The sequence below is a fragment of the Triplophysa dalaica genome, chromosome 19 (assembly GCF_015846415.1).
Source record: "Triplophysa dalaica isolate WHDGS20190420 chromosome 19, ASM1584641v1, whole genome shotgun sequence".
NCBI lineage: Eukaryota > Metazoa > Chordata > Actinopteri > Cypriniformes > Nemacheilidae > Triplophysa > Triplophysa dalaica.
The window spans coordinates 231,200-257,500 of record NC_079560.1 but is presented as its reverse complement, the minus strand read 5'-3'; the positions used below and the strand labels follow the sequence as shown (position 1 = coordinate 257,500).

General features: G+C 42.1%; 2 protein-coding genes across 2 annotated transcripts; one reads left to right on the top strand and one right to left on the bottom strand.

Annotated features, from left to right (window-relative positions):
• Positions 1-7,762: 7,762 nt before the first annotated feature.
• LOC130407773 (vimentin) lies at positions 7,763-11,557 on the top strand. Its single transcript, XM_056730988.1, has 3 exons — positions 7,763-9,540; positions 9,626-10,294; positions 10,370-11,557. The coding sequence occupies exons 1-3, from the start codon at positions 9,075-9,077 to the stop codon at positions 10,444-10,446; spliced, it is 1,212 nt and encodes a 403-aa protein (XP_056586966.1). The 5' UTR covers positions 7,763-9,074; the 3' UTR covers positions 10,447-11,557.
• A 119-nt stretch (positions 11,558-11,676) lies between these two features.
• Positions 11,677-25,312, bottom strand: nop14 (NOP14 nucleolar protein homolog (yeast)). The gene is made up of 18 exons (XM_056730987.1): positions 25,000-25,312; positions 24,413-24,547; positions 20,219-20,360; positions 19,992-20,134; positions 19,644-19,778; positions 19,412-19,534; positions 19,188-19,319; positions 18,235-18,532; positions 17,980-18,110; positions 15,651-15,736; positions 15,426-15,561; positions 15,231-15,332; positions 14,927-15,080; positions 14,504-14,663; positions 12,439-12,586; positions 12,245-12,363; positions 12,004-12,159; positions 11,677-11,892 (listed from the first exon to the last, which is right to left on the bottom strand). Exons 1-18 carry the CDS (start codon positions 25,189-25,191, stop codon positions 11,796-11,798), a joined length of 2,589 nt encoding a protein of 862 aa, XP_056586965.1. The 5' UTR covers positions 25,192-25,312; the 3' UTR covers positions 11,677-11,795.
• Positions 25,313-26,301: the final 989 nt, after the last annotated feature.

Sequence of the window (26,301 nt, the reverse complement as noted above, 5' to 3'; positions counted from 1 at the left end):
TGGTCGTGGCAGGACTTGACATATCTTGCAGCAGGTTTGAGCTTCTTGACTTTTCTCCCAGTATGTATGAGATCTTGTCCTTTTGTTGAAACTGGTCAAAGTCTTTGTGTAAGTTTGTAAACTGGGGGAAGAATGTTTCTCTGATGTGTGTGTAGTTGGGACAGGAGAGGAGAAAGTGCAGCTCTGTTTCCACTTGATTGTGTGTGCAGTGTGGACACAGTCGCTCTTCTCTCGGTGTCCATGTGTGTCTGTGTCTGCCCGTCTCTACAGTGAGCTGGTGATCACTGAGTCTGTACATGCTCAACACTTTTCTTAGTTTAGGGTCTGATACGCTTGTGAGGTATTCTGACACTTTATATTCTCTCTTTAGTGACAGATAGCATTCCAGTTTACTTTGCTGAGCTGTTGCTTCTGTCCAGTGTTTGAGATATTTCTCTTTTTGTCTTTTCATCATTTGGTTTAGTCTGGCTGGGGTTTGGGGTTGACTTGGGCATGTTTGGGGTTGTAGAGTTAGTTGTGAGATCAGTTGGATGAAGGGGTTTCTCTCTGGGCTCAGCTCTTGATGACTTAAGGCTTTGTGATGGAGTGTGTCTGTGTCGCTGTTCTTAAGGTGTGTGTAGAATTTTAAAGCTCTTTTTTGTATTTTAATGATTAGAGGATACAGTCCTAATTCTGCTCTGCAGGCGTTGTTTGGAGTTTTTCTCTGTACCCGTAGAATGTTTTTACACATTTCTGTTTGCAGAATCTCTATTGGGTGTTTGTCCCATCTGGTGAACTCTTGGTGGGCGAGAGGACCCCAAACCTCACTTCCATACAGCGCGATTGGTTCTATAATTGATTGTATTATTTTCAACCAGATTACGGTTGGGATGTCAATTTTAATATTCTTTTTGATTGCGTAAAAGGCTCTTCGTGCCTTGTCTCTCAGGTCATTCACAGCCTTGTTTAAGTTTCCGGTGTTACTAATGTTTATACCGAGATATGTGTAGTTCTTGGTGTGTTCTAGGGGCACGTTGTTTAGTTTGAAACGGTGATGTTGATTTTGGCTACTGGGCTTTTTTTGGAATATCATGACTCGAGTCTTCTTAAGGTTAACCGATAGGGCCCATGTTTGGCAGAAAGTGTGCAGGGTGTCCAGATGTTGCTGTAGACCCTCTCTCTCTCTCATTCTATCTCTCTCTCTCTCTCTCTCTCTCTCTCTCATTCTATCTCTCTCACTCTCTCATTCTATCTCTCTCACTCTCTCTCACTCTCTCTCTCTCATTCTATCTCTCTCTCTCTCTCTCTCTCTCTCTCTCTCTCTCATTCTATCTCTCTCTCTCTCTCTCTCTCTCTCTCTCTCTCATTCTATCTCTCTCTCTCTCTCTCTCTCTCTCTCTCTCACTCTCTCTCACTCTCTCTCTCTCTCATTCTATCTCTCTCTCTCTCTCTCTCTCTCTCTCTCTCATTCTATCTCTCTCTCTCTCTCTCTCTCTCTCTCTCTCTCTCTCATTCTATCTCTCTCACTCTCTCATTCTATCTCTCTCACTCTCTCTCACTCTCTCTCTCTCACTCTCTCTCACTCTCTCTCACTCTCTCTCTCTCTCTCTCTCTCTCTCTCTTTCTCTGTTTGTGCGTGTGTGTGTGTCTAGTATTCTCTTTTTGCACTAGTTCTATGAAACTTTGCTTGTTTAGCATAAAAGTGCACACATGTAAGAATCCCTCACACAGAAGTTTAGAGAAACCCAAACTACAAACATAATGAAAGATTTTACTGTTAGTTTGATGTGTGTGTGTAAATTCAGACTCCAGACTGCTGTAAACACAAGTGTGTGTGTGTGTGTGAGAGTGTGAGTGTGAGTGTGTGTGTGTGAGTGAGTGTGAGTGTGAGTGTGAGTGTGTGTGTGTGTGTGTGTGTGTGTGTGTGCATAAGTACATGCTAGTGTGTGTTTCATTCTTCATCAGATTGTGTGTGTAGTGATACTGACTGACAATATTTCATATTTAGATTTTTATTCCGATAAGAAAGAGTTATGTGATTGTTCACTCACCTCCTCTTGTGTCAAACTCAGGTGACTGTCTTCCATGAAACAAAAACAATTTTAGAATTAGATTTGGTCTTCTATAGAGGAATGAAAATATCAAATAACCATGATGACACGAGCAGATACGAGTTGTTGTTTCAGAGTTCTCTTTATTTCAGTGTTATCACACACACACACACACACACACAATGTCAGACATTTGGAAAAACAAAAGGGAGAAAAATACACAAAGGAAAAAAGCAATTTGGGTTAGACAATAAAATACAAATGAGTGGCTTGTATTATTGCTGAAAATATTGTCTAGACGAGTGGAGTTAAGTGTCAGCGTTTATTTTATGTGAGGAATAAAAACATTCACAGTTTCACTTGTTTACTGATTGAAGGGGAAAGTACAGACACACATGATGAGGAAGTCTGTCTCACAGCTCTATTAAAACACATTATAATACACTTTTATCTGCTATTTCTATGAAAAATCACTGGGCTTTAAATAAAGCTGTCTGTAAATGACTGATACATCACATCATAACCAACAACAGACTTTATATCAACTCAACATGAATATGAGACATAAGAGATGAGATTATTATTGTGTGTGTGTGTCAGCAGCGCTTCAGATTCTTATACAGCAGAACACATGTCATGAGAAGTTAATCAGTGTGTGTTAATATGAACAGACAGGAATGATTCTTTTACACAAACATGAGTTTTCACTCAAATTTTATCCAATATTGGTCTTTAAAATATTTCCTCACCTCTCTCTCCCACACTCACACTCTTTCTCTCTCTCTCTCTCTCTCTCTCTCTCTCTCTCTCTCTCCCTCCCTTCCTCTCTCTCTCCCTCCCTTCCTCTCTCTCTCCCTCCCTTCCTCTCTCTCCCTCGGTCTCTCTCTCTCTCTCTCTCTCTCTCGCTAGCTCGCTCTCTCTTTCTCTGTAAGAGAGATATAAGACAGACAAGAGATGAGGTGAGAACACAAACACACATCTCTGAGAAAAGCTCTGCTGGAGGCTGATAGGGTCTGATGAGGTCGTGATGATGTTGGAGCTCAGAATACGCCATCTATCTTTATTTATGTAAAACTGTTACACAGAATTCTGCAGATTTTTCCAAAAGTGCATATTCCATATGACCCTGATATAAAGTAATGTCATATGAAATGAAAATAAACTGCACATTGTCATGTCTGTGAGTTAAGTCCATTTATTATCAAAGTATTTGTCAGTCATGCAGCGATTTTAGTGGAAAATGTCAATAATTGCATTGCAGGCTGATTTAACGCGTGACCCTATAGGGTCAGAAGAGGTTGTGGTGATGTTGGGTTCTATAGGGTCTATAGGGTGTTGAGTTCTATAGGGACTGGTGAGGTCGTGTGAATATGTAAATGTGAACAGAGTCTGTCTCATTTACTGTCATCATGGAAAATCTGTTGCAGGTTGACATGCGTGTGAAAGAAAGAGAGAGTTGTGACACCTGTCAGACGAGACTGGCTTGTTTGTGTGTGTGTGTGTTTGTCAAGTTAACTTTATTTAGCGCATTTTACAATTTTCATTGTTACAAAGCAGCTGTACATGAAACATAATGACTATAAGCAAAACATTAAAGTGATACAAGTAAAAACAAAAAGAGTGAACACACACAGACACGCACACAGGTTCATACACACACACATGCATAAAACTCCACACGCACAGTACACAATTTACACACACACGCACACACACACAGGCAGCGTGGTTATCACACATTTAAGAGAAAGCCGTGCCGCTAGATTTCACTGACTGGACCTTTAAGATGGAAAAACAGGGTTCTACAGGTGTTGGAGACGTAGCTCTCAAATGACAGATTACTATTGAATAAAACGTCAAGATTCTTTGCTGACAATGAGGTTTTTATGGAACATCAGTCAATAGTTATAAACACTATTCTTGGTTGTTACATTCGGCGGTTTTTGGTCCAATAAGTAACACTACTGTTTTGTCCAAGTTAAGTTATAAGACTTGTTACTCGTACAGTACAGTGTGTGTGTGTGTGTGTGTGTGTGCGTGCGTGCATGCATGTGCACATGACATTTGGCACCCAAACACAATATCAGAATCATTCATTCAAAAGCTGATCAGCTCATATTATGTGAAATGATTTACATTCCGCTGATATAGTTTATAAAGTGATTAAAACAATGAAGTCACACTATATAAAGTAACACTGACATATAAATGATTAAGATGTCAACTTTTCGTTCTGTTTTTGAAGAATGTGTGTATCACTCCGCAATGCAAGAGTGTTGTCATGGTGCCATAATGCGGTTGCTTTATATCTGAGTAAAAATAAATAAATGATTGATAAATGATTTTGACACGTAAGATCAGAAATAATGTAATAAGAGAAACGATGATGTCTGGTCTGAGAAATGAATTTTCAATCTGAGCTCATCTGAAGTGATAAATCATTTATTCATCATTAAAGTCACTTTGATTTATTGATATTTTATTGAATAGAAGGATTATTATTAATGGCGGATTAAAGCCGCAGAGATCGAGCTGGGTGCTTCATTAATGCTCGTGAATATTTCAAAGCTTGAATAAATTAACATTTTGTGTAATGTTAAAATGAGGTGAAGTAATAACATCACAGCGAGTGTATTTTAATGACTGAGGCAGGTGCTGAACTGCTGGAATGTATGTGTGTTGTGTGTGTGTGTGTGTGTTGTGTGTGTGTGTGTGTGTGTGTGTGTGTGTCTGTTTGTCTGTCTGTGTGTGTGTGTGTGTGTGTGTGTGTCTGTCTGTGTGTGTGTGTCTGTGTGTGTGTGTGTCTGTCTGTGTGTGTGTGTGTGTGTGTGTGTGTGTTTGTGTGTCTGTCTGTGTGTGTCTGTCTGTGTGTGTGTGTGTGTGTGTGTGTGTGTGTGTGTGTGTGTGTGTGTGTGTGTGTGTGTGTGTGTGTGTGTGTGTGTCCGTGTGTGTCTGTGTGTGTGTGTGTGTGTGTGTGTGTGTGTGTTCAGGCATTATTTCCTCCTTCTTCACTAGTGAATTGAAATAATTTCTGCTAAATCTCAGAAGTAAATAAATAAGTGTATGTCTCTACATTAAGGGTTTTAAATATGTTAGTCTGCTAGAACCGGAGAATTAGGCTGAAATTGTATTTTGCATAAAGAAAAGAAAGTCTGTTGCGAGAATTCCTTCGATTTTCATGTCAATAATTATTATTTTGTAATACCAAAAAATATTTCAACTTCACGGATCACATCCTTACATCACTTCAGTTATTTTGAGAATAAAAATAAATTACGTAATGACCCCGAAGTTGCCGTGAGGTCTAGATTTGACTTATTTGGGAAATATGTTCGACATGTTTCTTCATGTGTGTTTGATTGATCCGTTTTTTCACAGATGGTCAGATATGTTTGTCAGTGTCTTCACTTTTAGTGATGTTAATCATCTGGATCTATTTGTTCAGTTATATGTTCATATATTAATATGGAACTTCAGGTGTTCTGGGATGCAGCACACACACAAACACCTGGACAAAACTACCCACAAACCCCTGCGTGACCCTCAAACCCGACAGCCTCAGGAGCTTCATGGCACACGTGCGTGATTTGGAGATTGACACAGAATGTTTGAATGCAGAAATAGAATCAAACAATCTTTTAACAGACCTCACATTCTCATCACGTGTGCAGAAATCATTCATTAATGGAAGCATTAGTCTATAATAACTGTGTGTGAGTGTGTGTGTATGTGAAAATGACAGGATTACGTAACAGATCAATCTGCGCCGCTGTCCAATCAAAATCGAGCTCTTTACAACCATTATGGGCTTTTATGGGCACGTTTCCGGCCAAACACTGGCGTATTGTCATGGCGACGGGCGCGCGCAGGTGTGGCGCAGTTACGTGCTCAGAGGTTGATCCGCGAGCACGGCCTCTGGTCGCCCTGGCAACCGCATACCTGACAAACAAGACTTTGATAGACACATTCCTCAGGATCTCCCGGGAAAGAAACGGTTTGTTTTTTGTGTTGCCGTGGTGACGGTGAGCAGGTGCACGCGTGACTGATATCGACTCCGCCCCCACATGACGCACGTGTAAACCGCCACGAGGAACCCACGGAACGAGTCTTGTTTTGTCTGCGTGATAGTGGGGACTCCGGAAGGGAGGGGCAGGGAAAGCCCTGTGTGTGTGCGCGTGCGTGTGATTCAGGATCACCATGAGGATATTTGTTCTCATGTCACACAATGTGTGCATGTCATCATCTCAGACATCATGCTTGAAACATGAGCCTGTGTGACGTTTACAGAACAATGACAGTCGCAGTGATGTGTGAAGTTTGTGATGTGACGCGATGAGAGAATCACGTCATCATTCTGAAGCTTCTTCACACATCTCACGTCCATCTAAATGAAGCAGTTATCCTTTACAAGTTTGCATAGAATTGATCCTGTTAAGCATGTTTTAGGAAAGTTTAAACTTGACATTTCATATATCTGTGAATTCTGAAGATTATTTTGGGAAGAATGGTGGAAATGAGTGTTTTTGATGAATTTTGTTATTTAGAAAATGATCATCTACAAAGTAATGAACAATACATGATACTGTTATTTATTATATTAGGTCAATATCATATACATAAAATGAAGTGGGCCTTATGTAAACCAAACATTTCACATTTTATCAATGATTTTAAATATATGTCATAACATTGGAACAAATGGATAACAAAAAAGCTCTGATTTATAAGCAATTCACTTTATTTAGTGAACTTTTTCTGTATTGTTTCTCTTTCTTAATCTCTGGCAATGTGACTGTTGTATTGTATCTGTGGCAGTAAATAAATAAATAAAATCTCACATCCATCACAGAAACTCAAGAAATGTGATGTTTCCTTTTATTCATTCATTTATTTTATTAGTCAAACGTCAGTCCTGAACTTTTGAATACATTTAAATAAAACGTTTAAATAAATGTAAATGTTTTTTTGCAGTCAGGTACTATAACACCTGTGATGTTAAACGTGTTTCAGGGCTGAATTGACAGAAAGTGATTCGATGTAATGACATTATAGCAAATAACAAACCGTTTACTTTTTTTATATATTCATAGAACTGGTCAAAGATCTTTGAAACATTCCAGCCGGCCTTCGGTCAGATCATTGTAGGAGATCATTTGTCACTGAATATTGTCCAGATCCTCAGATTTAAGATTGAACTAAAAACATTCACATGTGACAGATATGATGACAATGATTTGAATATGCAAACGTTATTTTACATTTGCATTGATTCATATCATCACATAGATCTGATCTGATTTCATCCTTCAGCACAAAACTTCAGGACGTTTATAAAGAACTAAACTGTAAGAAATAAAATAAATAGTGATTTATTTCTGTCTGATACCTGGCACATGATCTGATGATTGTGTGTGTTATCAGATGTGTTAGTAAACGCTGCTGCTCGCTGATGTCATTTATTATTCTTCATTCTCATTTAGAGTCAAAGAATCACAATGAACCCATGAATAAAATATGGAAAAAACACGATGAGAAATCACTTCTTTGCTAAAACATCATCATATCAGCTGAAGTCAAGTTTTATTAACAGATGAGAGATGACGAGGGAAACTATCACAGATGTTTGTGTGGGATCTTTGCGTCCTCTAGTGGAAGAAAAAACTCAACACTCCAAATCACTGAAACACTTCGTTTTATTAAACCCACAAAAAGTGTCCTGTGTGGATGTCAGATCAGAGTATATCATCATTCACTCAACATTGAGACACGTTCCTCAGGTTGAATGTCAACAGAGTCCATCCATTTAAACTATAGACATCATGTTTTAATATATGACCCAAGAAAGATTTTCAGGACATTCAATTATTTGTAACATTTTTAAGCAAAAGCATTGTATACAAAAAATGTATAAAGCAAATGTATGTGTACATATGAGGAGTCTGTTTTTGTTTATTGTTCATTGCATGTAATATCAATCAAACTGCAGCTAGGTTGTTTTGAAGTAATTATAACTAAACAAATACATCTAACTTACACAAAAAAACTTCATTTCTGTTTTTGCAAATAAACTCTCTATATATACAGACTGTAACTTTATCATAAAACAAATAAATAAAGAATAAATAGAGAATCATTATTTCAGTAGTCTGTGCTTCAACAGGCATGTGATGAAAATGACATCATGACACAAACCTTCAGTCAAATCTTTACCATGAGCTGTGATGTCCGAAACCAAAACAAAAATCATTCAAAACCATTTAAATTGAACTTTTAAAACAAATCGACAAACATCATGAAATATTTGCATTTGAATATTGACTGAATAAAAGTGTATGTCACCAACACACTGAGCTCGACTGATCTGAATACATCACAATCAACTTAACATGAAACAAAAGAAAAAACAAGAGGCACATATATGTAAATGTCAAATGTAAATATACTGTAAATGTCTGTTATAGGCCAGAACTTTAAACCAGGAATTCAATGTCATCACTGTTCTGCAATTACATATAATGATACATAATCAGACGCATCACACACATGATGGTGCAACTCGACATCAGGAGACGTGCTGCATGTAAAACCTCAAACCTTTATGTTTTTTTGAGAAGACTTTGTTCAAGCATTGATGATGTCACAGTGTCTTCAGCTCCTCACCTCGCTGATAATGAGCACAGATCCTAAAGGATCACATTCCAAAGGGATCAAGCTTGACAACTCCGCTTCCACCCAAACTCAATCACAAGACTGGAATTGAAACCATGCTGATGCGTCAGAGAGTTCCAGAGATGATGATGCTGCTGATGATGGAAAAACAGGCGGCACACATTGAGAAGGGTCAGTATGTGACACTGAAGTGTGAGAGCCGCTCGACCTCACGACAATGAGACTCCAGCTAATGAGAAGCTTCAGCGTCATCATCCACATTTAAAACATGTCAAGACCCCGCAGGACTTTCTAGGAGCCCTGCAAGATTCTTCACAGGCCCATATAAACCCCGCTCACTCCACAGTCGGCAAACCCAACCCGGACGACACAGACATGAGAGGTTCATCGTATTCCCAGAAGACTCTGAGCGTCAGCGGATCCAGCAGGATGAGGGTCCAGAGCCCGTCGCCCTCTCGATGCCGCGGGTCATCTTACAGCCGCGGCCGGGCCGGATTCCAGAGTCAGGCCGTGGAAGTCGCTACGGAGATCCATCAGCATCACGCCAACGAGAAAGAGGAGATGCAGGAGCTGAACGTGCGCTTCGCCGGCTACATCGAGAAGGTCCAGGCATTGGAGCAGAGAAACGCCACCCTAAGAGCCGAGCTGGAGAGCCTGCAGGGCCGGTTTAAAGGAGGTCCTGCCGGACTCGGAGAGGAATACGAGCAGAAGTTTAAAGAGATGAAAGACCTCATCGAAGCTCTGACGGCCGAGAAGGGAGCGGCTGACATCGAGAGAGGATACATCGAGGAGGAGGTGGAGGTCTGGAGACTGAAGCTGGAGGAAGAGCTGGCCCTCAAAGGTGAGACTGAGCAGAGACATTGAACAAGGTTCCATTTGAAGAGCAAGTTTGTAACCAAGTGATTGTCTGTGTTGATGAATTTCAGAGGAGGCTGAAATCATCCTGCGCGAGTTCCGCCAGGACGTGGACAATGCCACGCTACAGAAGGCCGACCTGGAGAAACGCATCGAGCAGCTCGTGGCCGAGATCGAGTTCCTGAAAAAGCTTCACGACGAGGAAGTGGCCGACCTCCTCCGGCAGATCGAGGAGTCCAAGGTAACGGTGGAGCTGGACTCGGACAGACCCGACCTGGCTGCGTACCTGCGCAACATGCGCGCCGAGATCGAGGCCGTTGCCGCCCGCAACGTCCAAGAAGCCGAGAAGTGGTACAAGGGCAAGTTCGACACCCTGAAGGAGCAAGCCGGCAAACACGAGAACCAGATGAAGACCATGAAGGAGGAGATCACCACCTTCCACAACCAGGTGTCAGACCTGCAAAACCAGATCGACGGTCTGAGAGCGCGCAACGGAGCGCTGGAACAGCAGCTGGAGGACATGGAAGCGGCTCATCTTGATAAGGCGGCGGGTCTGGAGGGCGTCATCGCTCAGCTGGAGAACCAGTTGTGCGAGACCAAAGCAGAAATGGGCAAATACATGTCCGACTACCAGGAGCTGCTTCACGTCAAACTGAGGCTGGACGCCGAGATCGCCACCTACAGGAAACTTCTGGAAGGAGAAGAGCGACGACTGGGAATCTCGGCTGACGGAGTGGCAGGTAAAATAAGACGTGAGCCGATGTGAACTTGTGTTTATTTGTATCTGATGGCTTTGTTTTTCCTTCTCCATCCAGAAGCAGTGACGGAAGCCAGAACCACGTCCGTGTCTCGTACTGTAGAGACACACACAGCTGTTCAAGGATCCGTCTGAGGACTGAAGACACGACTCGTCCCGCTACACTAAAGTTAACCGGCCGTCTGAAAGAAAACTACACTCTTAAAAAGAAACCCTTCTTCACACTATAGACACATGTTGAGGTCCCACAAAACCTTTCAGTCATGTTTCTGATGTTTTTATAGTCTGAGGAACTTTTGGCCGCCCTGAAGAAAACTTCTGGCGATGTTTAAGTGTCCTTCTGGAACCACTCGGCCTGACAACGAGCATTTATTTTTAAGAGTGTACGCTAAATGTGTGTGACCAAAAGTATGTTGGCAAGTACTAAATAAAGCTTGATTTCAGCCCATGTGTGTCTCTGTGTGAGAGTTCTGACATTCTGAACTGCTGCTGGTTTTGGTGTCTTTATGTTACTGTAGAAGCAAACCAGAGGCGTCGCTAGGTCTCTCAAGTGAGGTAACTCAATGCAATGTAGTAACTCAATTCACACTTTTAAAAGCAACGCGCTTTAACCCTTCTTTAAGTATTCACATTAAAACGCTCTGTTGAAACTAAAATGGCTGTAACTCATGAAATCTTTGGACTATATAGAGCTACGGTTGGTCTTGTTTGAAAGAAAACAAATTGGAAGATTATTGCTAAAAATGTTTAAGGTATGTTCTTATTTTAAAAAGTTGATGTTTTTCTATAAAAAAAAAATTATCTTGTGATGGAGAAGTGTGTAGCAAAACTGTGACTCACTGGGACATACTAATGCGAAACGGAAGTGGCCGTTGTCGCCTAGACGACATGTGATCCTAAACTGTCACGGACATTATAATAAAGCTCTAACTTTCATTTAAGTATTTATTCATATATTATTTTGTATGTATGGTTTACAGTATGCTTAAATTGATTAATTTAGCGACGCATCTTTTATTTAATTTGAGTAAAGCAGTGTAGCGTCACTAAACTCCGCCCTCTCGCAGTGAGTTGTGGGTAATATCAGCCGTTCTGGATTTTCACCGGAAACAGTGGAGCATACGGGTACTTTAAGAACACTCATTTCAGCATAATATGATTTGGGACACACTAACTCTATTTTTGAATATTATTAAGGACGGATAGTATGCGAATTTGGACGCAGCACATGTTAATAATGTTGATGTAAAGTGTGTTTAAGATACTTGAATATTTCGAGCAGGGTTTCAAGAAAAAACGTAGAAAAAGTTATAGCTTCAGTTATAGTCGACAACTTTCACTCACAGAAAGAATTGACACACCAAATCATCTCTCGTCATTTATCATATACACAAAGTCATCATGAGAACAAACAGGAGAATATTAAAACACTTCTTGTATGAAGAATGAAAGAGAGGACGACGACATCATCATCATCATCATCATCACTTCCCCTTCTTCCTCTTAAGAGCTTTCCATTCTCCCTCCTGTGTGGACAGACTGCCGTACAGTTCCTTTACCTTCCTCTTCCTCTCCGAATCCCTGACACACACACACACACAAACACACACACATACACCAGATGAGCAAATTTCATGTCACGTCGTCTTCCTGCGCGCTCTGTCTTTAAGAAGTGTGGTGATGCGTACAAACCTGCTGATGATGTCATTGAGCTTCTCATGAGCCAGGAATCTCGAGTCCTTACGGATTTCTCTCAGCGCTCCTTTAAACTCTCGCTTGTATTTGTGTTTCAGCCGCTCTCTCTCCTTCTCTTCCTTTGTGTCGCCTCGCTTTTTACCGTAGTCCAGTCTGAAGAGAGAAAAGAAATGTTGATGTACAGAAACAGCGTGACACGAGACCTGTGATGTCAGACCTAACTCTCTCTCTTACTCACATCTGCACAATCTTCGGCGTGAAGAGTTTTAGTGGAATGGGCTTCTTCTTTTTAAACACAAGAGGTGCATGCTGGGAAGGTTTTTCAGAGATGGCCTCTAAAATCTCTTTCTGAATATCCTGCAGTGAACACAAGAGACGATTACAAAACATGACATGTGATGTGACTTAATACCGATCGTGAGATGAAAGAACCTGTATCTCAGAGGGGTAACTCTTGGCAGGAAGATGTTCTAGTAGCAGTGTTCTGATTGGCTGGAAGATCAGGGTGTATGAGGTCAAATCCGTATAGAGCGTCGTACATCTCTTTACTAAATCCAGACATGCATCAATGATTGACAGCCTGCATGACACAAACACAGCTTACAAATAACATCAAAACATCCTGAAGATTCTCAAGATGACCGTCACAGCGTTACACATATAATGTTTAGTATATTTATGGCCACCAAAGTATATTTGGCATCACATTTTTTGAATCCGTCCGTGCTTAAAGGAGACATCATATAAAAAACCCCCTTTTACTATGTTTAAGTGCTATAATCGGGCCCCAGGAGCATCTAGCAACCCAGAAAACGTGAAAAATAAGAACCCAGTAAGTTTGTTTTGGTGTGCCTTTCCCTGCAAGCATGTGAGAAATCCAGCCGTCCAGATTTCGCTCCAGTTTTGAAGACCAAAGCAGATTTTATTATAATGTTACCGCCCCTTAATCTACACAGTTCCACCCACCGCGCTGACGCCATTGTGGTTTTCACAAGCCACAGCGGTGTACGTGATATCAAACCTAGGAAGAGACAGCAGTGGATTTATTGAATTTTTATTGGAAATCCCTCAGAAACCGTCAGTAAAAGCCTGCTTGTTTGCGCAAATCACTTTAAACCGGAATGCTTATTCAACCTGGGACAGTACAAGCAGGATTAGCTTCAAAGTTTTTCCTCAAGAGGGATCGAGACCGACTGAACGAGACAAAACTGTCGATGTGAGTAATATTTATCAACAGTCTGAAATCATGTTTTATAAATGTTGCGAATAATTGTGGTCTATAAATAAGCGAGTGCTCGAAACAAGTTAGTGTCTTGATAGACGCTAGATTTTACTTCTGATTTGTACACGACACTGTTGTCATCCGGTTTCTACGTCTGTGAAGACGGTAACAAAGGGGAACTGACAGGCGACTGAACAGCCCCGGGTCAATGTTTAGAATGGCGAATTTCTCACAATTTACAAGTAGTTGGAAACATTTGATATGACACTAGTCTAAAGTGTTTTTTTTCTATTTTCAAAATTGTTACAAACTGCAGTTTGTTTGATGGAATAACTAGTGGATAAACAGCGCTAACACGTCTTCTCTCCTTCCTGACTTGTTTGGTGCGAGTGGAGTTGATCTCATCTTTCATGTTTGCGTGTTCTCTCTCTCTCTCTCTCTTTTTTCCGTTGAGCTCCATGTGTGTGTGCGAGCCCTCGACCTCTCGTATTTAACGGTCACTTGCATTTAAAATCAAAGAAGCGTTCGTAATACAGCACACATTGGGGAGAAAGAGCAAACAGTATATCGCTGCTCTTTAATGTAGATGTACTTTAGTGTGATTTTGTCCAATGATGTTGTGATTATACAGTAAATCTGGATTTTAGGATGTTCACACTTGACTTTTTTGATGTTGCTAGCGTCTGTTTTATATTATAATCCTATGGAGTAAACCTTGTTTTCAAAAACATCCCGAGCACTTTTTTAAATGCCAGCAGCTCAGAGTGTCTTTGGAGATTGTAAAAAGATAAACTTTTCTGAAAAAAAACGCAGTGTCAAGGTAACCAATGACAACATGTGAGGAACATGGTTGGTTTAAAAAATTAAAATGCCGGCTCAGATGATCGTTGGAGGATTGTTTAGTTTAAATGTAAGTTTAATTTACAATTTCAACAAATTCTGATAGCATTTCTATCGAGAAATTAGTAATGTTGTTTTTAAATATGTGATTAGTTGTTGCAAAGATGCTCTCTGTTTATAATTCTAATAGACTTCCGTTATGCTGCTGATGTGTCTCTGGACTGCCTTCGTGCGCAAATTCACGGCTGATAATGTAACCAAATGCTGTGAGCGTTTTATACTTAAAAAGAGCTTTTGTCAACTTTTACTAACACTAACACGACATTATGACATCACAAATATGTTGATTAGCTAGTGACATCACCAGCGCCACAAGTCTGTCAAAATCCTATGGGCGACACCGGATCATGTGTGTGTGTGTGTGTCTGTGTGTACCTGTAATGGTCTCTCTCCAGTGGACTGTCTAGTGTGTTTCTGTGAGCGGTACACAGCGAGATGGGTTTTCTGCTCCAGCTGAGAGATGAGCTTGGATCCTTCAGAACCAACAGATCACAGTGTCTCCCCTGCTGTCTGAACGGACTCACTAAAACATAACCTACACACACAAAATAAAGAGCACTCACTTGACATTGTGCTGTAAGACCTGTTCTGAAAACAGCTACAGTTTATGAATAAATAAGACATAATGAAAGTGTTTGAGTATGAAAAGAATCTGTCACGGCAGTCTGACATTAAACTGCACCCCAACACGTCACCTAACACAACCCTGAAACTATTTCTACTGCTGGTGTTAGTGCTCTCACACACAAACACACACACAGAGAAAGAGAGAATGACTGGTGTGTGTAATTGTGGTACCTGTGTAGGTTTTTTCAGGGACGGCCAGGTGAAGGAGACCCAGCAGAAAGTTCAGCATCTCAGGAAAAAACCTCTGAGAGAGAGACACAAACTCCACCGCCAGACAGCAGAGAACCAAACCCCTACACACGTCCTCCAGAGACACAACACCGCACTGAAACACACAAACTCCTACACTTATCCTCCTGTGATACAACACAACACTACACACTCACAAACCTTAACACACCGCAACACACACACAAACCCCTACACACATATTCCTGTCACACAACACTACATACACACACACACACACACTGACCTTTGTGAGAGTTTGACTGATGTAGAGGAAGGCGGGTGTGCTGACTGGATGTCTGAAGTCTGATGTGGGGAACAGTAGAGCTGTGATCTTCAGATACACCAACTACACACACAAACACACACACAAACAGTTAAACATTAGGGGTGCATGCATATATGACGTGTGTGTGTGTATTGTGAGTGAATGTCATCACACCATATCCAGATCCGGCATCGCAGCTCGACCTTTGACCTCCAGTGTCTCCTCCATACTGTGAGCACTGTCGCTTAGCAACGTCTGCATCACTTTACACGCAGCATCAGGAAACATCTGACACAGACTGTGGATCTGACTACACACACAAACATACACACATCAACATGTACTGACACTAACACTGCCCTCTGTGTGTGTGTATGTGCGTGTGTGTGTGTTACTCACGGAATGAGAATGTTGATGGTTTTGAGTTGTGGTGGATTCTGTGTTGCCAGTTCACCGACATACTCCAGCAGAAAACCAAAGACTTTCTGTACAGATGAATATAAACACTTTATAAACACTCAACCGCACGCCATCTCAACCGCACGCCATCTCAACCGCACGCCAACTCAACCGCACGCCAACTCAACCGCACGCCAACTCAACCGCACGCCAACTCAACCGCACGCCAACTCAACCGCACGCCATCTCAACCGCACGCCAACTCAACCGCACGCCAACTCAACCGCACGCCAACTCAACCGCACGCCAACTCAACCGCACGCCAACTCAACCGCACGCCAACTCAACCGCACGCCAACTCAACCGCACAAATGTTTGTACAGCTATCTTTATGAGGACATACATTGATGCAATCTCTAGCCCCTTACCCAAACCATCAGAGGTGAGTACCTAACCCTCACCCTAAACCTGATTATAACCTAAACCTGATTATAACCTAAACCTGATTATAACCCAACCTGATTATGACCTAAACCTGATTATAACCTAACCTGATTATAACCCAAACCTGATTATAACCTAAACCTGATTATAACCCAACCTGATTATAACCCAACCTGATTATAACCCAACCTGATTATGACCTAAACCTGATTATAACCTAAACCTGATTATAACCTAAACCTGATTATAACCCAACCTGATTATAACCTAAACCTGATTATAACCCAAACCTGATTATGACCTAAACCTGATTATAACCCAACCTGATTATAACCTAACCTGACTATAACCCAACCTGATTATAACCTAAACCTGATTATAACCTAACCTGATTATAACCCAACCTGATTATAACCTAAACCTGATTATAACCCAACCTGATTATAACCTAAACCTGATTATAACCCAACCTGATTATAACCTAAACCTGATTATAACCTAAACCTGATTATAACCCAAACCTGATTATAACCTAAACCTGATTATAACCTAAACCTGATTATAACCCAACCTGATTATGACCTAAACCTGATTATAACCTAAACCTGATTATAACCCAAACCTGATTATAACCTAAACCTGATTATAACCTAAACCTGATTATAACCCAACCTGATTATGACCTAAACCTGATTATAACCTAACCTGATTATAACCCAAACCTGATTATAACCTAAACCTGATTATAACCCAACCTGATTATAACCCAACCTGATTATAACCCAACCTGATTATGACCTAAACCTGATTATAACCTAAACCTGATTATAACCTAAACCTGATTATAACCCAACCTGATTATAACCTAAACCTGATTATAACCCAACCTGATTATAACCCAAACCTGATTATAACCCAACCTGATTATGACCTAAACCTGATTATAACCCAACCTGATTATAACCCAAACCTGATTATAACCCAAACCTGATTATAACCTAAACCTGATTATAACCTAAACCTGATTATAACCCAACCTGATTATAACCCAAACCTGATTATGACCCAACCTGATTATGACCTAAACCTGATTATAACCCAACCTGATTATAACCTAACCTGATTATAACCCAACCTGATTATGACCTAAACCTGATTATAACCCAACCTGATTATAACCTAACCTGACTATAACCCAACCTGATTATAACCTAAACCTGATTATAACCTAACCTGATTATAACCCAACCTGATTATAACCTAAACCTGATTATAACCCAACCTGATTATAACCTAAACCTGATTATAACCCAACCTGATTATAACCTAAACCTGATTATAACCTAAACCTGATTATAACCCAAACCTGATTATAACCTAAACCTGATTATAACCTAAACCTGATTATAACCCAACCTGATTATGACCCAAACCTGATTATAACCTAAACCTGATTATAACCCAAACCTGATTATAACCTAAACCTGATTATAACCCAAACCTGATTATAACCTAAACCTGATTATAACACAAACCTGATTATAACCTAAACCTGATTATAACCTAAACCTGATTATAACCTTAACCTGATTATAACCTAAACCTGATTATAACCTAAACCTGATTATAACCCAACCTGATTATGACCTAAACCTGATTATAACCTAAACCTGATTATAACCCTCAAACAGCCCTTTAAAGGGGTCTCAGAAAGTGAGGACCGGCCAAAATGTCCTCACTTTACTCTCTTAGTCCTCACTCTGCTGGTCTAAACCTCAAACTGGTCCTCATAAAGATAGATGTACAAGTACAAACATACACACACAACCACAAACTCAAACACAGACACACACACACACACACACACACACACACACACACTGACCTGTAGTTTAGTTTTATTCCCGGCACACAGACTGGGATGAGTGCATTTCACTGTTCTGTCCACTATGAGACGCTGTTCATCACAACAGTGACCCTGCAGGAGATTCTTCAGATCTGTGTACGTGTCTGGAGCTGAGACACACACACACAATGACAGAACATGTGATATTTCTACAACTGTGCAATTATTCTGGATGTAACATCAAACTGCTCTGCTGTGTGTGTGTGTGTGTGTGTGTGTGTGTCTGTGCGTCACCTGTGAATGTGTAGGGCAGTTCTGCTATCGCTGCAGTCTTCATCTTCTTTTCATTCACAGCTGGAGTCACTTTAACACTGAGCTCCTCTTCATCACAGCCCTGATCTTCATCACCTTCCTCAGACTGGAGATCAGAGTGACCTTCTTCAGCTTCATCATCCTCTTCTTCTTCAGTCTCAACATCATCAGACTCTTCTTCTTCATCATCCTCATCCTCTTCATCATCCTCATCCTCTTCAGCTTTATCAGCCTTCTTCTCACTCTCATCCTCTTCATCTTTAAGGTTCCATTTGCCGTCCTACACACAGACAGAAAGTTAAACTCATCTTCTCACAGAATCTTTAGGATTTAAAGGTTACTCTTCTCTCACACAGAGCGTTTCAGTTTCTGGATTACTCTTCACAGAAAACAAAAATGATTGACAGTTAGCACACAGTCTAGATTGGAGGTACGGTTCTGTTCTGGGGAAGACTCCCCGCCCGTCCATGCACCCAGCATGAAGAAGAGCAGGGGCGCAGCCATGACCCACTCAGAGTAAACACAACAGAATGAGCAGATGTCAGAAGTTCTCTCAGTAGAAGTGTAACACATCATTCAGTGTTGTAGAGACGTGTGAAGAGGAATAACAGAAGTGGAGTCCTGATGGGATTGTGAGGTGGAGTCGGGGATGGAGGAGGGTCAGATAAGCTGCTGTTAGCTAAATGAATATCAAAAGGGATGCTAGGATAGTGTCATATTTCTATAGGTAGAGGAGGATCAGCGACCTTGCATCACATGACCCGCCAGAACTAACACAAGACACTTGATTTGTAGAGTTTAGGGTGAACTGACCCTTTAATCCACCTAACTCATGTAAATATTGATCATTTATCTTTGTTTTGTCTGTTCTCTGTAACACTCCGCCTGAAATCAAAAACACCTGCATTACATCTGTGAGTGTGTGTGTGTGAGACCTTATAAGACAGTGTTTTACGGTCATCACTGTCCAGTATGAATCCATCATTAATATCATCGGCTGAGATGTGTGTGTCTGTGCGAGCAGAATCTTCCTCAGTGTCTCCCTTCATCCTCCTCAGTCGGTCCGCCTAATTCACAAACAGTTGTTAATGACATCATCATCATTATTATCATCATCATCATCATCATCATCACGTGTGAGAGCAGCAGGTGTTTGCACCTCCAGTGTCTGAAGTCTCTCTCTCTCCTCTCGAGCGAGTTCTTTTGTGCTCTTCAGCCTCTCTGACGGCTGAGCCTTCATCTCAAAACCCAGCTCACGCACCATCACGTCATACTCGTCCACCTGACACACACACATCAGAGTCATGAACACACATCAGAGATACACACATATCAGAGATACACACAGACACACAGAGCTCTGAACACACAGATGAGTGAGTTAATGTCACCTTGGTTTTCTCGGGCAGGTCTTTCTGTTCTGGTTTTGTGGTTTTGCGGGACAGAAGGTTCTGGATGGATCTCCAATCCTGATCCAGTTTCTCTGTGAGCACATGCGCTTCCTCTTTCTGAATCTGACGCTCTCGCTGGAAACACACACACACACAAATCACATCTTTGTGCAGATGACAAACATTGATCATTACACCCGACAGTATTAAAAATAAATTAGTATAAAAACATTTCACGAGCACTTAAGTCATAAAGAGAGCAGAGAAATAAACAAACATCACAACACATTCACAATCTCCAGCTGGACTCATGTGTGTTTTATTTGACATATGATGAGACTTTTGAACCTTCTCTTGTTTAGATTTCAGGATGAGTTCTTCGATCAGCTCCTGTCGTGATTTGGGTTTGTATTCTTCATCTTCATCTCCAGAGTTCTTCATCCTCAGTAGACCTCCTCCTCCTCCACCGAAGTGTGACGCCGTGAGTTCAGCTGCAGGCACAGAGAGACACTCATCAGAATTCAGTACCGGGCGTCACATGTGTCGGATGTTTCAACATGCAGTAAAAGTGTCACCTGACAGAAGACCGTTCTCCTCTGTGTCACTGCCACTGTCAACCACATCAGTCATCTTCTCCATCTCAGCCAAAGACTGACCGAAATGAGTCAGCTCCTCCTCCTCATTCAGATTATACTTGTCCTTCTTCTCCTGTGTGCGCTACACACACACATCACACACAGATCACACACACAGATCACACACACAGATCAGACACGATCACACACAGAGATCACACACACACACATCACACACACACACATCACATCACATCACATCACACATCACACACACACACATCACACACACACACACACACATCACACACACACACACACACACACACACACACACACACACACATCACACATCACATCACACACTGTATTTACTGCATTATTTACAGACATCACGGAACAGTTAAGAGTCAAGATATGTTGCTGAAAAAATGTGATGGTGGTTTAGATGTGATGGTGTTGTTTTCAGTGTGATGATGATGGTGTAGATGTGACGGTGCTGATGTTAGTGTGGTAATGATGGTGTAGATGTGACGGTGCTGATGTTAGTGTGGTGATGATGTAGATGTGATGGTGCTGTTGTCAGTGTGGTGATGATGGTGTAGATGTGACGGTGCTGATGTCAGTGTGGTGATGATGGTATAGATGTGATGGTGCTGTTGTCAGTGTGGTGATGATGATGGTGTAGATGTGACGGTGCTGTTGTCAGTGTGGTGATGATGGTGTAGATGTGACGGTGCTGTTGTCAGTGTGGTGGTGATGATGGTGTAGATGTGATGGTGTTGTTGTCAGTGTGGTGATGATGGTTTAGATGTGACGGTGCTGTTGTCAGTGTGGTGATGATGATGGTGTAGATGTGATGGTGTTGTTGTCAGTGTGGTGATGATGGTTTAGATGTGACGGTGCTGTTGTCAGTGTGGTGATGATGATGGTGTAGATGTGATGGTGCTGTTGTCAGTGTGGTGATGATGGTTTAGATGTTACGGTGCTGTTGTCAGTGTGGTGATGATGATGGTGTAGATGTGATGGTGTTGTTGTCAGTGTGATGATGATGGTGTAGATGTGACGGTGCTGATGTCAGTGTGGTGATGATGGTGTTGTTGTCAGTGTGGTGATGATGGTGTAGATTTGACGGTGCTGATGTCAGTGTGGTGATGATGGTGTAGATGTGACGGTGCTGTTGTCAGTGTGGTGATGATGGTGTAGATGTGATGGTGTTGTTGTCAGTGTGGTGATGATGGTGTAGATGTGACGGTGCTGTTGTCAGTGTGGTGATGATGGTGTAGATGTGACGGTGCTGTTGTCAGTGTGGTGATGATGGTGTAGATGTGACGGTGCTGTTGTCAGTGTGGTGGTGATGATGGTGTAGATGTGACGGTGCTGTTGTCAGTGTGGTGATGATGGTGTAGATGTGACGGTGCTGTTGTCAGTGTGGTGGTGATGATGGTGTAGATGTGACGGTGCTGTTGTCAGTGTGGTGATGATGGTGTGGATGTGATGGTGCTGTTGTCAGTGTGGTGGTGATGATGGTGTAGATGTGACGGTGCTGTTGTCAGTGTGGTGATGATGGTGTAGATGTGACGGTGCTGTTGTCAGTGTGGTGATGATGGTGTAGATGTGACGGTGCTGTTGTCAGTGTGGTGGTGATGATGGTGTAGATGTGACGGTGCTGTTGTCAGTGTGGTGATGATGGTGTAGATGTGACGGTGCTGTTGTCAGTGTGGTGGTGATGATGGTGTAGATGTGACGGTGCTGTTGTCAGTGTGGTGATGATGGTGTAGATGTGATGGTGCTGTTGTCAGTGTGGTGGTGATGATGGTGTAGATGTGACGGTGCTGTTGTCAGTGTGGTGATGATGGTGTAGATGTGATGGTGCTGTTGTCAGTGTGGTGATGATGGTGTAGATGTGACGGTGCTGTTGTCAGTGTGGTGATGATGATGGTGTAGATGTGATGGTGCTGTTGTCAGTGTGGTGATGATGGTTTAGATGTTACGGTGCTGTTGTCAGTGTGGTGATGATGATGGTGTAGATGTGATGGTGTTGTTGTCAGTGTGATGATGATGGTGTAGATGTGACGGTGCTGATGTCAGTGTGGTGATGATGGTGTTGTTGTCAGTGTGGTGATGATGGTGTAGATTTGACGGTGCTGATGTCAGTGTGGTGATGATGGTGTAGATGTGACGGTGCTGTTGTCAGTGTGGTGATGATGGTGTAGATGTGATGGTGTTGTTGTCAGTGTGGTGATGATGGTGTAGATGTGACGGTGCTGTTGTCAGTGTGGTGATGATGGTGTAGATGTGACGGTGCTGTTGTCAGTGTGGTGATGATGGTGTAGATGTGACGGTGCTGTTGTCAGTGTGGTGGTGATGATGGTGTAGATGTGACGGTGCTGTTGTCAGTGTGGTGATGATGGTGTAGATGTGACGGTGCTGTTGTCAGTGTGGTGGTGATGATGGTGTAGATGTGACGGTGCTGTTGTCAGTGTGGTGATGATGGTGTAGATGTGACGGTGCTGTTGTCAGTGTGGTGGTGATGATGGTGTAGATGTGACGGTGCTGTTGTCAGTGTGGTGATGATGGTGTAGATGTGACGGTGCTGTTGTCAGTGTGGTGATGATGGTGTAGATGTGACGGTGCTGTTGTCAGTGTGGTGGTGATGATGGTGTAGATGTGACGGTGCTGTTGTCAGTGTGGTGGTGATGATGGTGTAGATGTGACGGTGCTGTTGTCAGTGTGGTGATGATGGTGTAGATGTGACGGTGCTGATGTCAGTGTGGTGATGATGGTGTAGATGTGACGGTGCTGTTGTCAGTGTGGTGATGATGGTGTAGATGTGACGGTGCTGTTGTCAGTGTGGTGATGATGGTGTAGATGTGACGGTGCTGATGTCAGTGTGGTGATGATGGTGTAGATGTGACGGTGCTGTTGTCAGTTTGGTGATGATGATGTAGATGTGACGGTGCTGATGTCAGTGTGGTGATGATGATGTAGATGTGATGGTGCTGTTGTCAGTGTGATGATGATGGTGTAGATGTGACGGTGCTGTTGTCAGTGTGGTGATGATGGTGTAGATGTGACGGTGTTGTTGTCAGTGTGGTGATGATGGTGTAGATGTGACGGTGCTGTTGTCAGTGTGGTGATGATGGTGTAGATGTGACGGTGCTGTTGTCAGTGTGGTGATGATGGTGTAGATGTGACGGTGCTGATGTCAGTGTGGTGATGATGGTGTAGATGTGATGGTGCTGTTGTCAGTTTGGTGATGATGATGTAGATGTGATGGTGCTGTTGTCAGTGTGATGATGATGATGTAGATGTGATGGTGCTGTTGTCAGTGTGATGATGATGGTGTAGATGTGACGGTGCTGTTGTCAGTGTGGTGATGATGGTGTAGATGTGACGGTGCTGTTGTCAGTGAGGTGATGATGGTGTAGATGTGACGGTGCTGTTGTCATTGTGGTGATGATGGTGTAGATGTGACGGTGCTGTTGTCAGTGTGGTGATGATGGTGTAGATGTGATGGTGCTGTTGTCAGTGTGGTGATGATGGTGTAGATGTGACGGTGCTGTTGTCAGTGTGGTGGTGATGGTGCTGTTGTCAGTGTGGTGATGATGGTGCTGTTGTCAGTGTGGTGATGATGGTGTAGATGTGATGGTGTTGTTGTCAGTGTGGTGGTGATGGTGCTGTTGTCAGTGTGGTGATGATGGTGTAGATGTGATGGTGTTGTTGTCAGTGTGGTGGTGACGGTGCTGTTGTCAGTGTGGTGATGATGGTGTAGATGTGATGGTGCTGTTGTCAGTGTGGTGATGATGGTGTAGATGTGACGGTGCTGTTGTCAGTGTGGTGGTGATGGTGCTGTTGTCAGTGTGGTGATGATGGTGCTGTTGTCAGTGTGGTGATGATGGTGTAGATGTGATGGTGTTGTTGTCAGTGTGGTGATGATGGTGTAGATGTGATGGTGCTGTTGTCAGTGTGGTGATGATGGTGTAGATGTGACGGTGCTGTTGTCAGTGTGGTGGTGATGGTGCTGTTGTCAGTGTGGTGATGATGGTGCTGTTGTCAGTGTGGTGATGATGGTGTAGATGTGACGGTGCTGTTGTCAGTGTGGTGGTGATGGTGCTGTTGTCAGTGTGGTGATGATGGTGTAGATGTGATGGTGTTGTTGTCAGTGTGGTGATGATAGTGTAGATGTGTTACCTGTCTCTCGAGTGTAAATCTCTGCAGTATTTTCTCCTCTGGTGTGATTTTATTATCATATTCACCAAAGCGTCTGTCAATGAATTTATTGCTTTTGTCTTTCAGTCGGAACTCCTTCAGTAAAGTTTCTTTCCTCTGCGAACAGTTTACATCAAATTAAATATTCTTATGAAACTCCAAAGAATTTACTGTGGAAGTACTACGGTATATTATTTGTAATATTATTGATACAGTAAGACCAAGGGTATACAGTGGTTGTTGATTAAATGAAAAGTAACAATACTGATGTTGGTTTCAAAAACACGTCAGCCCAGTATGTCACGTGTTTAATAAACACATTCAAATAAACAACATGTGTGACAAGAAGTCCCGCTACAGAGCTCGATGTGTGATATTTATCTGGACAACAACAGAGTAAATGTTAAATGCTTTGTGTGATAGAGAAACAGACATCAGTTCATTACTAGACTAGAAAATATATGACAACAATCCTGAAACTCGCGTCACTGGCTCTCGTGTATCTCTATCCGTGCAACGAACGTGAGGGAATCCTCTGGTATTCTGCTTCAGTGTCCTGTAAATGTTACCTTATTGATGGCTTTGGATCGTGACACTCCCGGCAGACCAACATCGTGTTTACTCTTGCGACCCAGAACATCGAACTTCTTGCGGTTGATTTTGACCTCAAACGGATTATTCTGGATCTCAGGAGCAGCTTTAGATTTGCGGACTTTATCCGAGACACTTTTGCTCAACTTTTGCTTCTGTTTTCCCATCATAACACTCAGATTCTCATCAGGTACTGAAGAAATAAATCATAACTCACTGATATAACGTGATGTTTAAATCTCACAGCTCCATCAGACACGCACACGCACATGGACACACGCACAGAGAGAAGAAAACACACACACACACACGACCTCTGATGATCGCCACCTGCGGTCAGGAGGGGAACTACACACACGCGCGCACACACACGACCTCTGATGATCGCCACCTGCGGTCAGGAGGGGAACTACACACACGCGCGCACACACACGACCTCTGATGATCGCCACCTGCGGTGAGGAGGGGAACTACACACACGCGCGCACACACACGAGAGCGTATTGTGATGATCGCCTCCTGCGGTCAGAAGAGGAACTACACGCACACATACATTGTGTGAACTCCTCATAGACATAAAACATTTTATACACTACAGACTCTTTATTGCCTCTTAATTCGAACCAAGAAGAGAACGAAACATAACAGCCATTTAAATTCCTTTAAATTTGAAAACGTTTGTCCTCGTGTCTCTGAAGGAACAGATTGAGTCAGTGTGTATTGTCGATATGGATTATGGAGTATAATTATTTATATCAGCTCATACGTCATTGTTTTTAAATGTGAGTCAGTCTCCAGTGGACTTTTGGGTTCCTCGCCTTTGCACACTGTTTGCCTGGTCGGGGGTTCTAAAAACGAACTTTAAAGTTTACTTAACTTTTTTATTTAATATTGCATATAGAAATTTATAGTCTGTTTAATATTTGACCTGTGTTTCTCTCTCCTTTATCTTAAATGTATGCGCCTCTGTTATAACCACTGTGGGTGTGTGTTTGTGTTACGTGTGTATATTGTGTTTGTGGAGTTGTGAGTCCGTGATTTATAAGTGGGTGATTTCACCTTTTTGTTTTTTTGGTAAGTGTTTCGCTTATAGTCAATATGTCTCCTGTGTAGCTACTTTGTAAGAATGAAAATTGTGAAAAGCGCTCTATAAATAAAGTTGAGTTGAGTTGGTAATTATCTGATGTCATTTAATTGTGTGACCAACTAACATATTATCAGTTTTCTGCTTGAAACGATCTGTTCCGTCGGTTACTGTATAACACACACACACAAACACA